The sequence below is a fragment of the Propithecus coquereli genome, unplaced genomic scaffold (genome assembly GCF_000956105.1).
Source record: "Propithecus coquereli isolate 6110/MARCELLA unplaced genomic scaffold, Pcoq_1.0 Scaffold38, whole genome shotgun sequence".
NCBI lineage: Eukaryota > Metazoa > Chordata > Mammalia > Primates > Indriidae > Propithecus > Propithecus coquereli.
The window spans coordinates 4,259,247-4,278,629 of record NW_012149507.1 but is presented as its reverse complement, the minus strand read 5'-3'; the positions used below and the strand labels follow the sequence as shown (position 1 = coordinate 4,278,629).

Genomic DNA, 19,383 nt, shown 5'->3' with positions numbered 1-19,383 from the left:
AAGTCTGCAAGCCAGAAAGGGGGCCCTCACCAGATACTGAATCTGCTGGCACTTTGATCTTGGACTTCTTAGTCTCTAGAACTGTGAGAAATGAATGTCTGTTATTAAGCCACATTTGTTTATGTCAGCTACCATCTGCAGTATTTTGTTATAGCAACCTGGGCTAAGAGAAGCATCTTCTTAAACATCTTCAGTTATACTGCTTTTCAACGTTGGGATACTGATACTTCCAGCTGACAGAGACGCATTACTTCACCAAGAAGTTCATAACAATATCAGACAACTCTAGTTATTATGTCCAATATAAGTTACAACGAATATCACTACCCTCTTCTAAAAGACACTACTATACACCAAAGAGTTTACTATTATACAATCACAATTAGGTCTCATCTAGTCTGGGCTAAGCACTCTTATTCCTTAAAATATCTGAAATGACTGGGTTTACTTTCACTTTTATGACAAAATAGAGAATTGTCTGTGTGTGTCTTTAAATGAGATATCCAAAACTAGACACAATGGCTCAGATACAGCCTGACTGATATACAGTATATACAATATACAGTGTGCTGTTTACATTTAGGTACTTGCCCTATGGGCTGGATTAAATGTTGGGAGTGTCCAAGAAAAAGAGGTACTTACTGATCACTAACTACAAAACAGAAAAACAAAATCAACAGACAATAGCAACTAGCTTATTAGAGGCCAAATGGCCCTTCACACATAAAATTCAACAGGCCAAATAGTCTTTCATGCATGCAATTCAATAGTGCCTACCATCAGATTTTTCTTATCAAATATTTTAAGGTAGAAAAGGACATACACTGGAATAAATGGGTAGTTTTCAAGATTCCATTATTCACCGAAAGTTTGAAGATCTGCTTAGCATCTTTCCTGAACATCAAAGAAACTAAATTTTCATGACATATGGTAGGGATTTATATATGTAAGTACCACATGCTAACGGACTGCACCACTGGAGCACCTTATAGTGGGATTTATAAATGAAATGCACCAGTAAATAGGTTCAAATCAAAAATAACTCTTGTTAAGCAAAAGAGTAACAGAGATACAAGGTAGTTAGTAAAATATAACTACAATAATTTAAAAATTATCAATACAAAAATGGATACAGTCTGTAACGCTTTAATAAGCACCATCAAAACCTGTTTCCTAATTTTTTTTTTTTTTTTTTTTTTTGAGACAGAGTCTCACTCTGTTGCCCGGGCTAGAGTGCCGTGGCGTCAGCCTAGCTCACAGCAACCTCAAACTCCTGGGCTCAAGCAATCCTTCTGCCTCACCCTCCCGAGTAGCTGGGACTACAGGCATGCGCCACCATGCCCGGCTAATTTTTTCTATATATTTTTAGTTGTCCAATTAATTTCTTTCTATTTTTAGTAGAGACGGGGTCTCGCTCTTGCTCACGCTGGTTTCGAACTCCTGAGCTCAAACAATCCGTCCGCCTCAGACTCCCAGAGAGCTAGGATTAGAGGCGTGAGCCACCGCGCCCGGCCATAACCTGTTTCCTAATTTTTAAGTTACATTCATATTCAATACTAGTATTATTAGTTAGCAGTACCACTTACCAACAAACACCACAACTACGGTTCTTACATATCCCTCATATATGTGATAAATGTGGTGTTAACCAATATATATTATCTCATATAGTCTTCACAAATCCCCATTTGTGTGTGGTATTACTATTCCCATTTATGCGAGGAAATTGAGGTTCAGAAATATCCAAGGTCACCGCACTATTAAGTGGCAAGAGCCAATATGCAAACTCAAGTCTGTCTAGAACCTACGCCCTTAACTGCATCTCCAAGTGACCGAAATGCTCTAAGCAACCATGATAGCCTTCTTTGCAAAACTCCCAGGTATCTTACCGTAAGTGGGCTGCTTTCAGTAATCTGAGTATCATTTTTACTCAATGCTACTTGGCCACATAAATATAAAATGATTACAGGGAGTCCAAAGAAGCAATAACCACTCTCCAAGTCTCCTCACACCACTATGAGAGGTAGCATCTACTACAATACTAACGCTCCCACCACTAGACCATGGTTCAATGCTATAAAGAGGACTTTCTGGGAGCATCACAAGTGGTCAGACTTGTGGACAGAGGTAAAAACAGCTTTTATCAAAGAACAGGCCAATTCTGTCTAACCTGCTGCTCACACATGTGAGGAATATGCTAGGAGGGAACAGAGACTCCTAGATGTTTCAAGAAATAGATACCAGGACCCTGCTACCTACTCCAACTTGTGCCTATGCTCCTGGACCAAACACCTTCAGGATGTCCATGATTACGCTGTGCATTTGATTAGCACTTGATATTTTTCAAGAACCTTCTCAAACATACCTCATTTGATCTTCAAAAGGAAAGTAGGTTATGCAAGGCAAGCACGATTCATTTCATATTTGAGACTTGAGACAAGAGGTGTTTACTTCACATTTCTATTCATTAGAACCCAGTTCCTCCTTGACTCGGAGTCCCAATTTTCTCCACTAACTCCCATCTGTGACTTAAATCATTGGGTCTCAAGGTCAACTGTGCCCTTGAGAGCAAAAAAAACTGAGAGCTGAACTCAAGTTATACTAAGTCCCTATAGTTTTTCTCCAGAAATTCCAGACTAACCGAGAAGTGGCCAAATATGAATCTGGAGGATTCTAGAGGCTAAGAAGTGGGTGACGAAAGGGAGCAATGGTACCCATGGCAGCATCTGCCAAAAGCTTCTCCCTGGCCAGGAAGAGCAGGGAGTGCAATTTGCCCAGGGGCTTGCCCACATCTTGTGGGACCTTAACCAAGACATTTTATAAAACATTTACAGTGTGCCCAGCAGATGCTATGGGGATCACAAAGGAGATCACAACTTAGCCAGACGTAAGGGATGGAAAACTATACAAAAGAGTATAGTCTATGAGTAAGTAGCAAGCAGTGCCACAGACAGCGATGCTAAACCTTGACAAAGCACCCAGCCTTCCTCAGAGAACCTGCTCTTAGACATTTAAATTCAAGCAAACGCCTTATTTTGTATCTTAGTTTTTTTCCCCTTTCCCCCACTGTAGCATAATGCTAATGTTTCCTTAATTTTTATTGCTTTATATTCTCACTCTATAAAATAAGAAATAGGAAAGAGAAGCAACACAAGGAAGAACCTGACCCACCCCCCAGGAACACCACAAAATAGATGGCCCATTAATGCCCATCTGATCTCCTTGAAGCTCAGATGGTCCCCGGCCCCAGGAAATGTTGACAGTTGCATATCTAAAATTCACAGCTCCTAGACCACAGGTGGGGAACCTGCAGACTTAAGGCCACATGTGGCCTTCTAGGTCCTTAAGTGCAGTCTTTGGGCTGAATCCAAATTTTACAGAACAAATCCTTTTATTTTTATTAATACATTTTTGTTTGTCTTTTATATTATTTTATTTTTAAAATGAATGTATTTAAAATACCAAAGAATAAAATAAGTTTCAATGAAATAATCCTCCCAGATTGACTTGCACAATTAGAACATTAGTAAGCTATAAGGGCTAAACTGATGGCTGCTACACTCATGATTTAGTTCTAACTTCCCCGCCTGACTGGTGCCACTACCACACAAGGCTGGTTAGAGACAGTTTATGGGGGTTGAGCTGTTATCAACTTTGGCAGTGGTGCACTGTGTTTCTGTTTGAAGTGGAATTTTATAACAGTTGCACAGCTCGACAGTATTTTCTAATTCTATCTGCTTAACAGCCCATGGTGTCAAAGACGACCCAGAGAATGCTGAAGGAAAAAAACAGATTTTTTAATGAGGATTGAAGATTGCAATATTATCTTGTTTCTGCTAAAGATGATTTGCTTGCTTTGTGATACTACAATATCAACATTAAAGAAATTCAATGCTCATCAGCACTATAACAGTCATAAGGACCACATGTATTTTAAATTAGGAGGAGAAGCACAAAAGGTTGTATCGCAGAAATCAAAAGCAAAAGCAAAGACAATTCTTTCAAGCAGCAATAAGACCTGGAAATGATGTCACTGAAGCAACTTATAAAGCAGATTATATACTTGGGGAAAAAGGGAAGCCATTCAGTGATGTGGAAATTGTGAAAGCATGCATTGTTGAAGCTGTAGGTGCTCAGACCCTGATTACATTTCAAACTACAAACAACTGCCTCTTCCAAGGAGAACCATAACTGATTGGCAGCATGAATTAGCCTTCAACTTAACAGAACAACTTCGTGCAATACTTCAAAGGGAAAATATATATCATTCAATTGCTTTGGATGAATCAACTGATACTACTGACTCAGCACAGGTTTTATACTTCATTTGGGTCATAACAGAAGATTTTCTTTGCCACGAAGAGTTACTCGCTTTGGGCACTCTTCACCACCAGAACATGGGGAACAGTTATCTTCAACAACTTTCAACATAAATGTCGTGAAGTTGGACTGAATTTGGTAAATTTAGTTAGTGTATGTACAGACAGTAATACCTTCCACGACAGGAAAATATGAAGGGTTTATTGCACAGATTAAAAAAAAGTATTAACAGATCCAGATGCTCTCATTTCTTTTCATTGTATCTTGCATCAGCAAAATGTATGCTAAAGCTATTTTAAGTAACACTTTGCAACAAGTTATAAGCATCGTTAATTATATTTGTGCAAATGCAACATGGCATCCTCGGTTTCATAACATTCTAAAGTTGAACAATGAGGTATTCAGTATAGATGTGCCAACATTTTATCTCTGCAACAACAGATAATTAAATTTTATGAAGAACAGAATCAGCAATGTGAATTATTGAGAGAAGATTTCTATAGGAACGCAGCATTTCTGTGTGATATGTCAAATCAAAACGTGAATATTTGTTTGCAAGGTAAAACACTCTACATATATGTGGCAAAAAATCTAAGCATTTCAAAAAAGCTATCTTTTTTCAAAACATTTCTTCCAAAGGAAATTTCGGATGAACATTTCCCCAGTTAGTAAAGATCATTGATGAGCAGGATGGTATATGCTAATCATCTGAAGAATACCCAGCTGTTATAGACCTATTAATTGGAGAATACAGTGAAAGGTTTACTGACTTTAAGAATCATGACATCACACTCAAATTAGCATTTCAGTCTCACCTAGTTGGTACCACCAACGCACCTAAAGAACTACAGATGGAACTGATTGAACTCTCAGTAGATGACATTTTAAAGTCATTGTCTAATGCTAAGAAAGATCAAATTAAAATACGGAAAAATGCAGTCAAATACCCATGCCTTCGGCAACCTGCCTGAAAAATGCTTTCTTGCTTTTCAACCACTTATTGTTGCGAATCTGCATTTTCCTACCTAACCCAAATCAAGACATCCTTAAGGTCACAAATGACTGATACTCATCTAAGAAGATCAGCTCAAACTGGGGCCCTCCATGCTGCAACCAAATATTCAAATGCTTGTCAACAAAAAGCAGACACAACAAAGTTATTAAAAGGTTAGTTAAATTTAAAATTAACAAATAGTTTTCATTTTTTGAAATTAAGTACACAGTAGTTAGATTTTTACAAAATAATGTACATTTTTTAAGTGTATCTAATTTAAGTTTCTTGAATGCAGCCTTCTCACATGAAAAGGTTCTCCACCCCTGTCCTAGACCCTCAGTGGAGCAAGAGCCCCAAATGTCTCAAGGCAGGTCTCTTTCTGCCTGCGCTGGTCAAACAGGGCTCTCCCTCCATTTCTAGAACCCTACATACAGAATCTGCAAACTAAAACCCAACGCCTCCCGGCAAACTTCCTGAATACACCAACTTTTCCAGACAGTTTTGACACAATGAAAGAGAAAGTCTGTAAGAAGCCACATCCCAGAAAGGTCTCTCAATGTATTAATAATATCCCTACAGGTTTAATTTAGAAACAATCACGTAAGACAACTGTGTAATTCCTTCAAGGAAAACACAACAGAGGATCTGTAAACAAGCTATCAAAATGTCCACTACCCTGGCCTGTTTCTGGTAAAATTTAGTTGTGTACAGTAAAAATTGAGCACCAGCTTCATGCCAGGTACTACAGTAAGTCCATTTAATAGAAACAAAAGTCTATCATCCTCTCACAAAGGACTCTGGTTCTTGAAAGAAACCTAACAAATATTGTCTTAACTTACATAATGCCTTGTGATAATGCTATTTTGGTGACTTTTAGGAAGACAAGAGAAGGAAAAGAAAAAAATCTGCTTGGGAGAGTCAGGAAAGGCCTCAAAGAGCAGAAAATGTTGTTCTAAGGATGGAAATATGTGTGAGGGGTTCATCAGGCTAAGAAAAGGAAGTTCCCAGCAGGCATTCCCAGACAGAGAGAAAAGCATGTAGCAAAAGCTTTTGCTTTAAATGCTCAGTTTGAGAGGCAAAAGTGAGATGATGCAAGGCCTTGGACCCCATGCAAATTTATCTGGTTGGCAATGGTGCGATCAATGGTTCTGGTCAGGGAAGTGGCATGCTCAGATTGTGTGGGGAGGACAAATGGAGAAGAGGAGGCTCAAGGCAGAGAGCGCTTCAGAAGCCACTATAACAAATTCAATCAGGAGTCGGCACAGCTCTAAGGCAGCAGAGGTACGCAGGGGACTGATGATCAGGAAGATTGATGACAGGCTGAGGGCAGAGGCTGAGGGGAGGGAAGCAGTGTTGAGAGTCACGCCACAATTTTTAGACAGACCTGGAACTACCTCTGGCACATAGGTGAGATTCAGTAAATACTGTCCAATGAACCAAACTGGATACATGGAAATAAACAGGGCAGATTTGGTGGAGAATTCCCTATCAAGGCTGAACTTAAAGGACATTACTTAATACTATACTGTTAAAAAGTCTGTGTACATAAAAATCATCCTGGGCAGTTTTTACACTTGATCTTAGTCAAAAGGCCAAGAAGCAACGTGAGCAGTTTTAAAAAAGGCAAATTTCTTTGAATTTGTTTTAAAGCTTAATAACCAATTATGAAGATGAGCCTGTTGAAGGAAGCAGAGTTTCACGTAAAATCAAGAGCTTCTGCTACTTTCTGCTTCTTCCAAAATCAGTTCATCATCAAACTGACTACAAGAAGGCTTCAAGCTTCTTGTCCTATGTCTTTTACAGAGAAGAAACATGGAGTTTAGGAAATTTCTGAGCTGGTGTCTGGGACTCAAAGGACTCCTTGAGAGAATGAGATTTAGCCGGGAGGAGGTGTGCTTTGGAGGATTTGGGTTCTTGTCAATCCCCTGTAGATCATGAGTTCTGTCTTTGTAGAGAAGAGAAACCCCCACCACTTCCACTGAAAGTACAATCAGGGAACTTTCTATGTCTAACTAACTTCTTTTTTCCTGCTAAATGAGGAAAACTGGCAAGGAGTACCACCTAGGTCATTATTTCTCAAAGACTAGTCCCCAGACCATCTGCAAGAGAATCAAATTTAGTGGTTAAGAATGTAGGTTCCTGGGCCCCAACACAGATCTACTACATAAAAAGCTGGAAGCGAGGTCTTAAGAATCTATCATCCCTGATTCTGATGGACATCCAGGTTTGGGAACTAACCATAGGTTCTGTTGCAACAACTTTCTCCTCCCAATCCAGATTAAGCTTGTGGAGAAGACTAAGTTGTTACGTACTAGAGTACAGATCCTGTCCTCTAAGGCAGTGGTCCTCAACCTTTTTGGCACCAGGGACCGTTTTCATGGAAGATAATTTTTCCATGAATGGGGGTGGGGAGGTATGGTTTGGGGATGATTCAAGCCCATTACAATTATTGTGCACTTTATTTCTATTAGTATTACATTGTAATATATAATAATTATACAACTCACCATAGGTTGGGGACCCCTGCTTCAAGGTATATCTATAATATTACCTTGACGTCTGATGCACACTTAACAGACCTTGAATTTTAGACATTTTTAATGACAGCTGACTTGATCATTTTACGATACTTGAATTCTAGGACTGGCAGTGATTCTATAAAAAAACTCGTAAAAATTCTGGTCTTAGAAGATTGCTTTCCTAAAGGTCCCTTCCAATAATTACAACTCAATACTCTTCAATATTAACCAACCTTTGGGATACATAAGCAGGAAGAGGGGATTTTCTGACTCAATGTTTCTGTTTGGGAGTTTAAACAGACACATGATGCAACTGCTAGATCAGAAGGTAAAAACAGGGCTCCCTGGATTACAATGATTTCTTCTCTCAGAGAGACCCCCAAACACTGAGTTGAGCACCCAATCACCATGTCTGTAATATGGGACCCAGGTCCTGGTATCAGCTGGCTGATAGGGGTGGGGAGACATTTGACCCAAACAAATATTCATGAAATGTGTATGTAGAGCCAAAGTAACCAGACAGTGGCAGGGCTGGGCCCCCTGAGCTTGGATCCAGAAAGCCCACCAGCTGGAAACACTGAGACCCCAACTGGCCCTGGTTCTTGCCCTCTCAGCATCTCTCTGAATGATGACCAGACATAAGTTTCTTGCCCTCTACCACCCTCCCTCGAAAATCACCCTCACAAAATCAGCAAGACCTTAAATGTAACCCAGTTAAAGCTTTCATCTATTCAACAACTTAATCTGTGTAGGTAGGAATTTCATAAAGACTTTTCGAAAGCCATGACGATTTTTCCATATGCTGTCATACATGAAAAATGTTAAGCCTTTTATTATAAGTAGTCCTAAAGATATGATCACAAATATGTTTTTTTTTTTTTTTTTTGAGACAGAGTCTTGCTCTGTTGCCCAAGCTAGAGTGCCGTGGCGTCAGCGTAGCTCACAGCAACCTCAAACTCCTGGGCTCAAGCAATCCTACTGCCTCAGCCTCCTGAGTAGCTGGGACTACAGGCACGCGCCACCATGCCCAGCTAATTTTTTCTATATATTTTTAGCCATCCAATGAATTTCTTTCTATTTTTGGTAGAGACGGGGTCTCGCTCTTGCTCAGGCTGGTCTCGAACTCCTGAGCTCAAACAATCTGCCCGCCTCGGTCTCCCAGAGTGCTAGGATTACAGGCATGAGCCACTGCGCCCGGCCACAAATATGTCTTAAAGGACACGTTCTCACCTTACCTTACATCTTTTAAGAGAATTGAGTAGCTAATCCATTTTGGTGGTGATTACTGATAACGGTAAGCAACTCTAAAATAAACCAGGAAATCTGATCATTTGGCTTAATTCCACACAATTTTAGCAGGTTGCTATGGAAATCATGGGTAGTACTTTCACGGCTGACTCTCACTGACATCGGTAGTACACAATTTCCTTTGAAACATTCCAACTTTATTGGAAGGAAGTTCTTTCCATTTACACACTGACCTAGAAGTCAGGAATTGACATCATGAGTCTTCTACTGTAAAAATTACAGCCCCAGACTGGGAACAAAATTAACATATTCCTGTAGGTTGCAGGTCTAGGGAAAGACATGTTAACCTTCATTCATCCTCCTCCTTCCATCTTCTTACCCTCTCCCCTACCAAAAAAGAACCTTAGTTAATATTACAGGTGAATTGCATCAACACTTTAAACTTGTCCTAATTGTTTTAATTCCCTGAGTTAAAGGTCCCTCGACCTGCATCATATGGTACCCTAGTTAAGTTTGGGTAGGAACAAACCAGATAAACTACCATTGCACTTACTTGTTAACTAACATGGCAGCTACTAACGTAACAAGAACATGTGGGCCCAAAGTTCATAGTCCAGCACCCTCAACAATCAGGGCTGAAGGGTTTATTATCAAGAAGTCTGACAAAGTACCTGCTTTAGAAAGAAAACTATACTTAGAAAAAGGATGCAGAAATGCGTTATCAAAAAGATTATTCAAGGATTAAAATAAATTTGGTTTTAATGAAATCCTGAAACTTTCTATCATTTGTTTGGGTGTGTTGCTGATGTTTTTTAAAAAAAATGGGCCGGGCACAGTGGCTCACGCCTATAATTCTAGCACTCTGGGAGACCAAGGCGGGAAGATTGCTTTAGGTCAGCAGTTTGAGACCAGCCTGAGCAAGGGAAAGACCCCATATCTCTACTAAAAATAGAAAAAATTAGCCGGGCGTGGTGGCACGCACCTGTAGTCCCAGCTACTTGGCAGGCTGAGGCAGGAGGATCACTTGAGCCCAGAGGTTGGAGGTTGCTGTGAACTAGGTTGACGCCATAGCACTCTAACCCAGGCAACAGAATGAGACTCTGTCTCAAAATAAATAAATAAACAAAAATTAAAAAAAGAAAAAAATATATATATATATATTTAACAGTTTCCCTGGGCATTCAACTCACAAAACATTCCCTCGAGTGTGCTCAATTTCTCTGACAAATTTTTTTATAAGAATATTGGCCATGAAACTGTACCACTTTCCACTCCATTACTAAAAGGGGATTTATTTTTAAAGAAGGCTAAGTTTCCTCAGTTATGAGGGATAGGAGTAACATAAAAATTCCTTTTAGTACAGTAAAAAGAGATGGTGACCAACCCAATTATGGAAAATGATGATTCACCATGAAAGAGACTGTACCTTAACAAAGAATACTTAATGAAGCTACAAGAGCCTTTGGATTCACATTGTACCTAACAGTTACATATCTAAAAGTCATAATTCTCCATGTCTAATTAGTCATAAAAAGCTGAGAAGCTTCTAAAAACAAAAATTTCCTAGAGCGGAAAGGTAAAACGAACCCTGTGGTGTTGGACTGGAATTGGAGGTCTTAGTAAGAACTCACGGTTCTCAAATACATACACGGATGAATAAACGCATAGACACAGATGTGTTCATGCCGGAGCTATAATACATACTTATATACCCTGACTCTTTGTTGAGAGGATCTAGAATCAAGGATACTTTCAAAGCAATCTGCACATCTACAGCCTAGATCTTGGTTTCTAAGTATCACTTTTCAATAAAAGGAACCAGACTCTTTGGAGAAATGGTTGATTCCAGAGCTGGGGGCAGGAAAATACAAGATGTTGCTGGAGTATCTATCTTATAGTGTCAGAAAGTAGGAAAGCGTTCAAAATCAAAACAATAGGGGCATGTTAGAGAAACACAGAAATCAATCTGAAAGAACTCCCAAGGGCTAAAGCTAGAACAATTTAAGCAACAAAATAAATTATAATCCGTAGAATAAAATATTTATGAGTTCACAGAGATATAAATAAAATTTAAACTAATATGTAAGTAGATGAGAAGAGACAGCTTTCTCTTAAAGATGAATTCCAATTAATGAAGAATGAATGAAGGAACTAGAAACTATTAGAACATACCACAGATCCATTAATGAATGTTAAAAATAGAAGACAAAAGTTTGAGAAACAGGATGTCTGCGTATTCTCAAAATATTTTCCCCAAGATATATATTCATTACAAAAGGAAAAATAGTAACTTTACAGTGGAGACACATGACAGACACCACCATAATCAAGTGATCCAAGGGGAACTTAGACACACATCAGGGAAAAAAAGACATATCAATTCTGTGGTATTTTTATCCCAAAAAACATAGCCTCAACCTAATGAGAAGACAACATTAGATAAATCCAAATTGAGGGAAATCCTACAAAATATCTGACCAGTACTCATCAAAGGAAATGTCAAGGTCATGAAAGACAAAAAAGACCAAGCAACTGTCACAGATTGGAAGAGACTAAGGAGACAACAACTAATCTTGAAACAGAAAAAGGATGTTAGTGAAAAAAAAATGAATAAAATCTTTAGTTTAGTTTTAAACACAAAACAAGTATTTCTGGGCTCCACTACTGCCTTCATTTCTGCTTTAGTCTGTCTGAGAAATCTGTATTTTCTATTGAAAGCTCAGGAGGGATTCATTCCAGTGATTAGAAAGACCTGGGAATCACTGTCCTCGGGAGTGGACTCTCACCTGGATGAACGTTACAGTCACTGAGGCACTCTAAGGAATCCTGACGACTAGGCCGCCCCCCAGATTACAGGAGCGAGTACTCTTCAAAGCCCCCAAGTGATCCCAAAATGTCAGCATATCTCAAGCTGTCTGATGACCACAGGTGAGTGGTTCCCAGTCCCCTCCTGTTTTCAGGAGTGAACAGAGTTGAAGGGTGTGCTTCCTTGTTCATTTCCTGCCTCTCTTTCCCCTGAAGGAATTACTTTTTCCACCGTGATTTCAATTGTAGGACTATCAGTCTAAAACGGTAATCATTTCATGCTTTGTTAGAATATATGAGAAATCAAAGTGGCAAATGACTTCTAGAATCTCACCTATTGCCCGTTGACCTAGCTGGAGATAGCTTCTCTATTTGCAGTTCAAGTAGAGTTCAGATAAACCCGAGAATGTTATCATTCTAGAGATTACATAGCTCTCTCTTCAGGTTTTCCTGGGATTCATCTTAGGCAGATTTCTGAAGAAGGTCTCTTCCACATAGATATGCGCTAAGGTTAAGATGGTACACCAAAGGCACAGAAAGTTCTAAACATGATTTCATCACAGAGCTAAAATGATATTCTAATAAAATAAGATCAGCATGTTGTTTTTTTCTACCTTTTAAAAAAAATGTCTTCCCTATAATGTCTAAAGCAAATCATTCTAGATTATGTAATAGGCTTCAAGGAAGGGATAAATATTTTTCCAGAACAAGACACAAAAACAAAAATTGGTTTCTACGTTTGATTAAATAAAAAGCAATGTAAAACACACACAAATTACCTACTCTAGAAATGTGTCTATCATTTTTCTCTAGTGGATCTGGGTTAGTTTTGAATATTTACTACCTAAGATATGAATGTAACCTAAGTTGTCTAAAATCAGTGTTTTCTCAAGAGAGGTGAAACTTTTATTTAGACCCTTTCAGAGAGTTGTGTCCAACTCCTCTAGACCATACCAGCATAGTTCCTAACTTTCTGGAACATCTAAAGGCACAGTGATGGAATTAAGACATGTTTTCCCAATGCACAAAGCTGAATGACCCCACACCCAGATCACGTCTACACTCAACCAGGCACTCTAACCAACTGAGTCGAAGAGCTCAGCTAACTGCGAGTGTGTAATCAGGAACATCTGAGCAAACTAGACATGGTACTATTTATGTAGCCATTTGCTGGAAATCTGTCCAGCTGTGTAATTCGTAAACCCAGAGCAGCAAATAATTCAGACATACTAGTTAATGCAAACAAAAATAATTTATTTGTAACCCATCTACTTGACTCAGTTGTGGCACAACAAATATTTGCTGGATGAATTTTGTTACCTTTGAACTAACAGTTTTAGACATGCACTATACAGTTCTATGTGGAGGCAGTTGTGTACAACCTGCAGCCTCAAGGCCACATGTGGCCCTCAAGGTCCCCAAGTGCAGTTCCTCAACCGAATCCAAACTTCATAGAACAAATCCCTTTATTAAAAGGATTTGTTTTGTAAAATTTGGATTCAGTCGAAAGGCCATACTCAGGGATCCAGAAAGCCACATATGGCCCCAAGGCCACAGATTCCCCACCCCCTAAACATATTCATGGCCAATCTCAAATTCCTGAGCTCGTCTGTAGGTAAGAATTAAAAGAGGCAAGCAGGCTGTGAAAATGAAGATTGTAGAGAATTTACTCCTCTAAACTGCCTGTTAATAGTAACATCCCAAACCCTGTGCCACATAGCCACAATATATCCTCTTACCACGCCTTAACGTTTTCAGTCCACATTCTCACTTGGCTGGTGAACCTGCTAAAACAGACCTGCAAATTTACCAGAATCCTCTCTCTGAAACACAGATACCTCTGCAGGAGTTAAGGAGCTATCACCCACTCACACCTCAGAGGCAAGAGCACAAAGATCCAGCACTCCTAAAATTTAGAGGAGTTAGGCCGGAAAAGGAAAGGCATAATTTTAAAGCTCATCAAGGTTGTTAGTTGGGGAGAGTGGGAACAAAAAGATCACTTTGAAAATGGAACTCAGAAAATGTTTAACTCAAAAATTTTGGTGAAACATGGCTCTTATCCAGGAAAGGAACAGGAAATTCTTGCTTTCACCCCTTCCTGCAGGGAGCGTGGCCAATGCTCCCCGAAAAAAACCGGGTCCCTTTGGTAGAGTTGCAAGGGATAAGGAAATAATAGGAAAAAATGGAAAATAATGGAAATAAAAGAATACACAGAGACAAAGGTATAGTTTTATAAATTTATAAAGATTATAGGCAAAGCGGGCGCTCACGGGGCCTCAGATTCTCCGTCAATCTCAAAAAAAGGCCACGAATGAAGTCTTACATGGTAACTTATAAGTAACAGTGGTTAGTTGCCAGGGGTAACAGATTTACATAACAGCAGGTAGTTCCCCTTAGGTTAACAGTTTTTCAAAAGGCTTCTACAGATCCCTTAACTAATTCTATCTACGTGAACAAATGGTTACAAAAGCTTTCAAAGATTAAGTTCTAAGGTAAATTTATCACTTAACAGAGGGGTTAAACAGAGATATATATGCTCCATATTTTCTTTATCAGGTTATTGTGAATGGAGACAGGTAGTCCGGAGTTTTAAGCAGGAACTGCCCCTTAACTGCTTATAGCCAGGGTGGCTGTCTGTTGGCGGGGCGGGGGGCACTCTTTCATCAGCTCTCATCCTGTAGTTTTTAACAGATTCGCTTTGCTTTACAAAGCAAATCCAAACCTTTAGGTCTGAGAAACCCGGAGCCTTGTGGGACACAGCCGCTACTGTCTTTCAGAGAGGCCCTCCCGAGGTACAACAGCGTTTGATATGCAAACTAAACACGTTCACATATTCCTTCAGGGCAAAACTCCTGAGACATTTCTGTCTCCAACATATTTATATTAATTCATGGAGCAACACTTTCCTTCCTCCTTGTTCTAGACTCCGAACCTCTGGTTAGTTGAGTTCTATGGTTAATTACAAGACAGTAAAGTTTAATAACATCATTTCTATGAGGAAATGAAATTCTACTCAATTAGTAATCACTTTTGTAATTAATTAATTTAATCCACTGCCCATGCTAGACAGGAGGAACCTGATTTGTTTTGGACCCATTCACTTCATGTTATTTTAGGATTTCAGGAAGCAATGAGTAATGACAACGTGCTATGGCTAGGGTTCCACACCCCCAGCCTCACCCCCAGCCCCCCAGCCTGAAGCTCAGAGTTTCCAAATTTAGTATGAAGCACTCAGCCTCATATCACATCCCCCACTTACATGGTGATTTGCTGCCTCCTACCACTGTTTAGTTATTAAATCTCACTGAGCTTTTTGGAGTCAACCAGAGGTGCCCAGGTCCTTTAATAAAGAGCTCAGACAGAAAAGGATTAAGAAGCACTACTTCCTTCAAGGCTTCCTGGAATCCCCTGCAGCTGGTGAGGATGTGAAGACCCAAGGTCAAGTCTCACTTCCAGTGAGAACAGGTCTGGGAAACAGACCTGGGCAACCTCTGTGCCTGGGGTTCTCGCTAATAAAAATGGCCAGGTGACCCCCTTGAGTCCCTTCTGGCTCTAAATTGCAGAAAGACTCCTGATTTTACGAGCACTTCTTAGGACTATGAGTTTGGCTAAGAACACCTTACCAAATAAACTATCTTCACTTGTTTAAAAAACATGGAAACATGATTTTTTAAAATTCCCAATTACTAACAAAGCAAAGAAATCTCCTATGGTTTTTAAAATTATAAGATGTATACATTTACATTCCAAACACATAAACCATGAGAAAAACTCTTTCAAAACTATCTATCACCTTTTAATAGGAGGAGTGCCCAAAAGGGTGTGCCTTGTAAGGCCTGGACCCTGAAAACCAGGATTCTCCCCTCTTGCCACACACACCCAGGTTATAAAGTCAAACTCCTATATAATCATTAGTTTAATAAGCAGATATCAAATCCCATAGACCAAACATCAGCCATTCAGAAAATTCACATTTCTCATGGGGGAGGGAGGTGACTCACGGGACTTCAATGTTCTAATAGCAACATAAAAGGGAACTGTTAATAAAATGCAGCCTAAGCAAACACCCCTTGACCTCTCTGGAAAACACCAGCAGCAAGAAGTCACTGAACTTCTTCCTGTGACAGACACTTTATATGTGTCAGTGCTACTTACTAAGTGAATTTTTAAAACATTTCACAAAGAGTCAGCTATGTTCACTACTCTCCCTTTTGACCTTTACAATAAATGTACATGAGCCCATATGTATATACACTTTTGTAATATTAAAATGTAGATTTCGAAAGCAAATTGCCTCCCTGGGTAGCACCTGACTTCCACTGATATTCAAACATCTTTCCTTTAGTTCCTGAGAACTCTGAACAAGTACACTTTTACCAAACAGATCCAAAAGCAAAAAGCACAAAGAATGTAACATTTTTAAAGGTAACAATAAAAATTTTGTATAACTTTAAAACTAAAATCAGATTATGTACCACAGATTTTAGAAATGAATTTTTGTCTTGATTTTATGCCTGTTTTCATAAAAAATTCATCCTTTATTTTAAAAAAAGACATTGAAAATACATGTTTACTTCACATTATTTTTAAAGAGAAATGCTCAACAGGTAGAGTTAAATGATATTGTTCTTTTTTTTTTTTTTTTTTTTTTTTGAGACAGAGTCTCACTCTCTTGCCTGGGGCGAGTGCCATGGTGTCAGCCTAGCTCACAGCAACCTCAAACTCCTGGGCTAAAGCAATCCTACTGTCTCAGCCTCCCGAGTAGCTGGGACCACAGGCACGCGCCACCATGCCCGGCTAATTTTTTCTACATACATTTTTAGCTGTCCAATTAATTTCTTTCCGTTTTTTGGTAGAGACGGAGGTCTCGCTCTTGCTCAGGCTGGTCTCGAACTCCTGAACTCAGAACGATCCTCCCGCCTTGGCCTCCCAGAGTGCTAGGATTACAGGCGTGAGCCACTGTGCCTGGCCTATATTGTACTTAAAACACCTGATTTTGTTTCCTTAACGCAGACTTCTGGAACTTACACTAAGCTTATATGATTTGTTCTATTTTATATCTTGTAACAAGAGAGAAAACTCTAGATTAAAAAAATTCATAAATTTATATTTTTCCCACATATTTCAAGCTTATAAAGATTTTTTTGTACATAATCATGAAGACAGTAACTGTAATCACTCATCATAATATATCAGAATAAAATGCCAGTTTCAAAATATTACCTTAGCTTTCAAAAAATTTTGGCTGGGACCAAAATAAAAACCATAAAAATTTTAAATGATTTTTACACCTCAACTACTATACTTACATGCAAAGAGAATGTGAAACCAAATGTGAACCCTAGTTTTAAAAAAGTCTCATTTTAAAGCAGCAAATTCATTTTTTTCTAGGCAGAAAGCTATTTATTGAAAAACAACAAATAGAAAAACACAGAAAGATGGTGTAGGGCAAGTAGCCAAAGATTTCTGTTCTACATAACACTTAAAAGGTAATAAAATTCACTACAACATTTTTTACATTTTCCAGGTTAAAGGCATTAGCCACTTTCTTTTGGTGCGTGACCGCCCCTCTTCTCTCAGCAGCACCCAGATTGAGCAGGCCAGGGGATGGGGACAATGACAGATGTAACTCACCAGGATACCAGGAGGGGCCTTGTCATGGTAAACATCTTGAGTTTTACTTAATGAGCCTTCAGGAACCTTCTCTCCATCTTCACTATCATCTTCTAGGTAAAACATCTTAACATTGAACTAACTTATCAAGCATGTCTTTTTTTGAAGATGAAGATATCATTAAAACAGAAAGCTGCTCTCCTGACAAACTGAGTGCAAACTGCAGACACAGTGATATGGTTAAAACTGAAAGGAAATGGCTCTTTAAAAAAAAAAGAGCAATGCATACACGACTTTACCAATGAGATTTGCTCAAAATGCCTCAACCCCCTCTCTCCAAAGGAGATAAGCAGGGGCGGGCATGGGACAGACTGTGCCATGTGTTTACACTGATAGGTACACCAAGACCTGCCCAATCACATGACAGCCACTGCAGCTTCCATCACACAGGACAGGGATTGAGTTAATAATTCTCTAAACCAATCACATCCTCACTTTTACAAATAGAAACGGCTATACACATGGAGAAGCAACCTTATATAAACCAACCATGTGAGGTAAATAATTTACATACATTTTCTGAGCACTTGTGAGTTTTTCACAGCCAGCCAATTCATGTAAACTTTACAGAGCCCAACTACTAAACATTTTTACTTTGTCATATTGGCATGACCCAGTATGTTTTCAGAATTCTGGAAGATACTCTGCTCAGCACTGTAAATAACAAGCAAAATTTATTTGATTTCAAGCATATGATAATGAAACACTGTAAAACTCAAACATTCCTGGTATTTCCTTGCCAGCTCTCGGTAAGTCAACATAAAGTAACTTTAGCTGAATTTTGCTAAAAACGTAAAACATACTTAACACACACGGACAAAATATATTAGATTTTTGAATTAACATATACTATTTTATTCAAACCATCATCTAGGATTGTGCTGTTCATTATGTATAACCATTAGCAACAGGTGGCTACTGAGCATTTGCAATCAAGCTAGTACCAATCTCAATGTGTTCTAAGCATAAAATACTGGATTTTGAAGACTAAGAATGAAAAAGAATAATCACATAACTTTTATACATATTATATGTTGAAATGATAATATTTTGCATATACTGAGTTAAACAAGATATTATAATTATTTTTATCTGGTCTTTTCTTTTTTAAAAATATTTTGAAAATTCTGATTAATACAAAATTTAGAACTACACATGTGGCTCACATTATATTTCTATTGGGCATAATTCTCTAGGATCCAGAGACAACCCTGAGACCAAAGTGGGAGGGGGGAGAACATTCAGGCAGAGTTATACCTAAGGAAGAATTCAAGACGACAGAATTGTTCATCATTCCTTAAAAGTATTCAGTTAACTCATCAACAACACACTACCTGATCCACATACATTTAATGATCTTCCCATCATTAAACCTTTTCTCTACATATGAACTTCACAAAAAGACAAAATTCCAAATGTTTCACCAAGTAATGGGAGTTTGGCAATGTTTAATACAGCAATACACCACACCAAGGTTCATATAGAATAAAACGTTAAGTGGCAGAATTAAGAAAAAATTACAGCAAAATTAGAAATGGGAAAATCTATCTTGCATTCAACATGTTTCCCTGCTTGCTGTCCAGCCTACCAAATAGTAATGTGAGCCTGGAGTACATCGAAGTACCCACAGTTGCTTGTAATCTAATTCAATACACATCATGTACAAAAATTCTCCTTTCAAAAGAGAAGTGATTGTGTTTATATGGTCTAAATATTATGCAACATATAAAAATTTAAATCTCTTCTCCATGACTTGCTGCAGTTCCAGATCCCTGGCATCAGATGGTAGGAATAAAAACCTGATATTGGGGTGCTGTCAGTGGG

At 38.8% G+C, this 19,383-nt stretch overlaps 1 protein-coding gene across 1 annotated transcript in view; it reads right to left on the bottom strand.

Moving 5' to 3' along the window:
• Positions 1–17,811, bottom strand: part of LPIN2 (lipin 2) — an 81,038-nt gene extending 63,227 nt beyond the window's left edge. The window contains exon 1 of the mRNA XM_012652119.1: positions 17,521–17,811. Within this exon, the coding sequence (XP_012507573.1) occupies positions 17,521–17,625 (105 nt within the window). The 5' untranslated portion in view covers positions 17,626–17,811. The remainder of the gene's footprint in view (positions 1–17,520) is intronic.
• Positions 17,812–19,383: the final 1,572 nt, after the last annotated feature.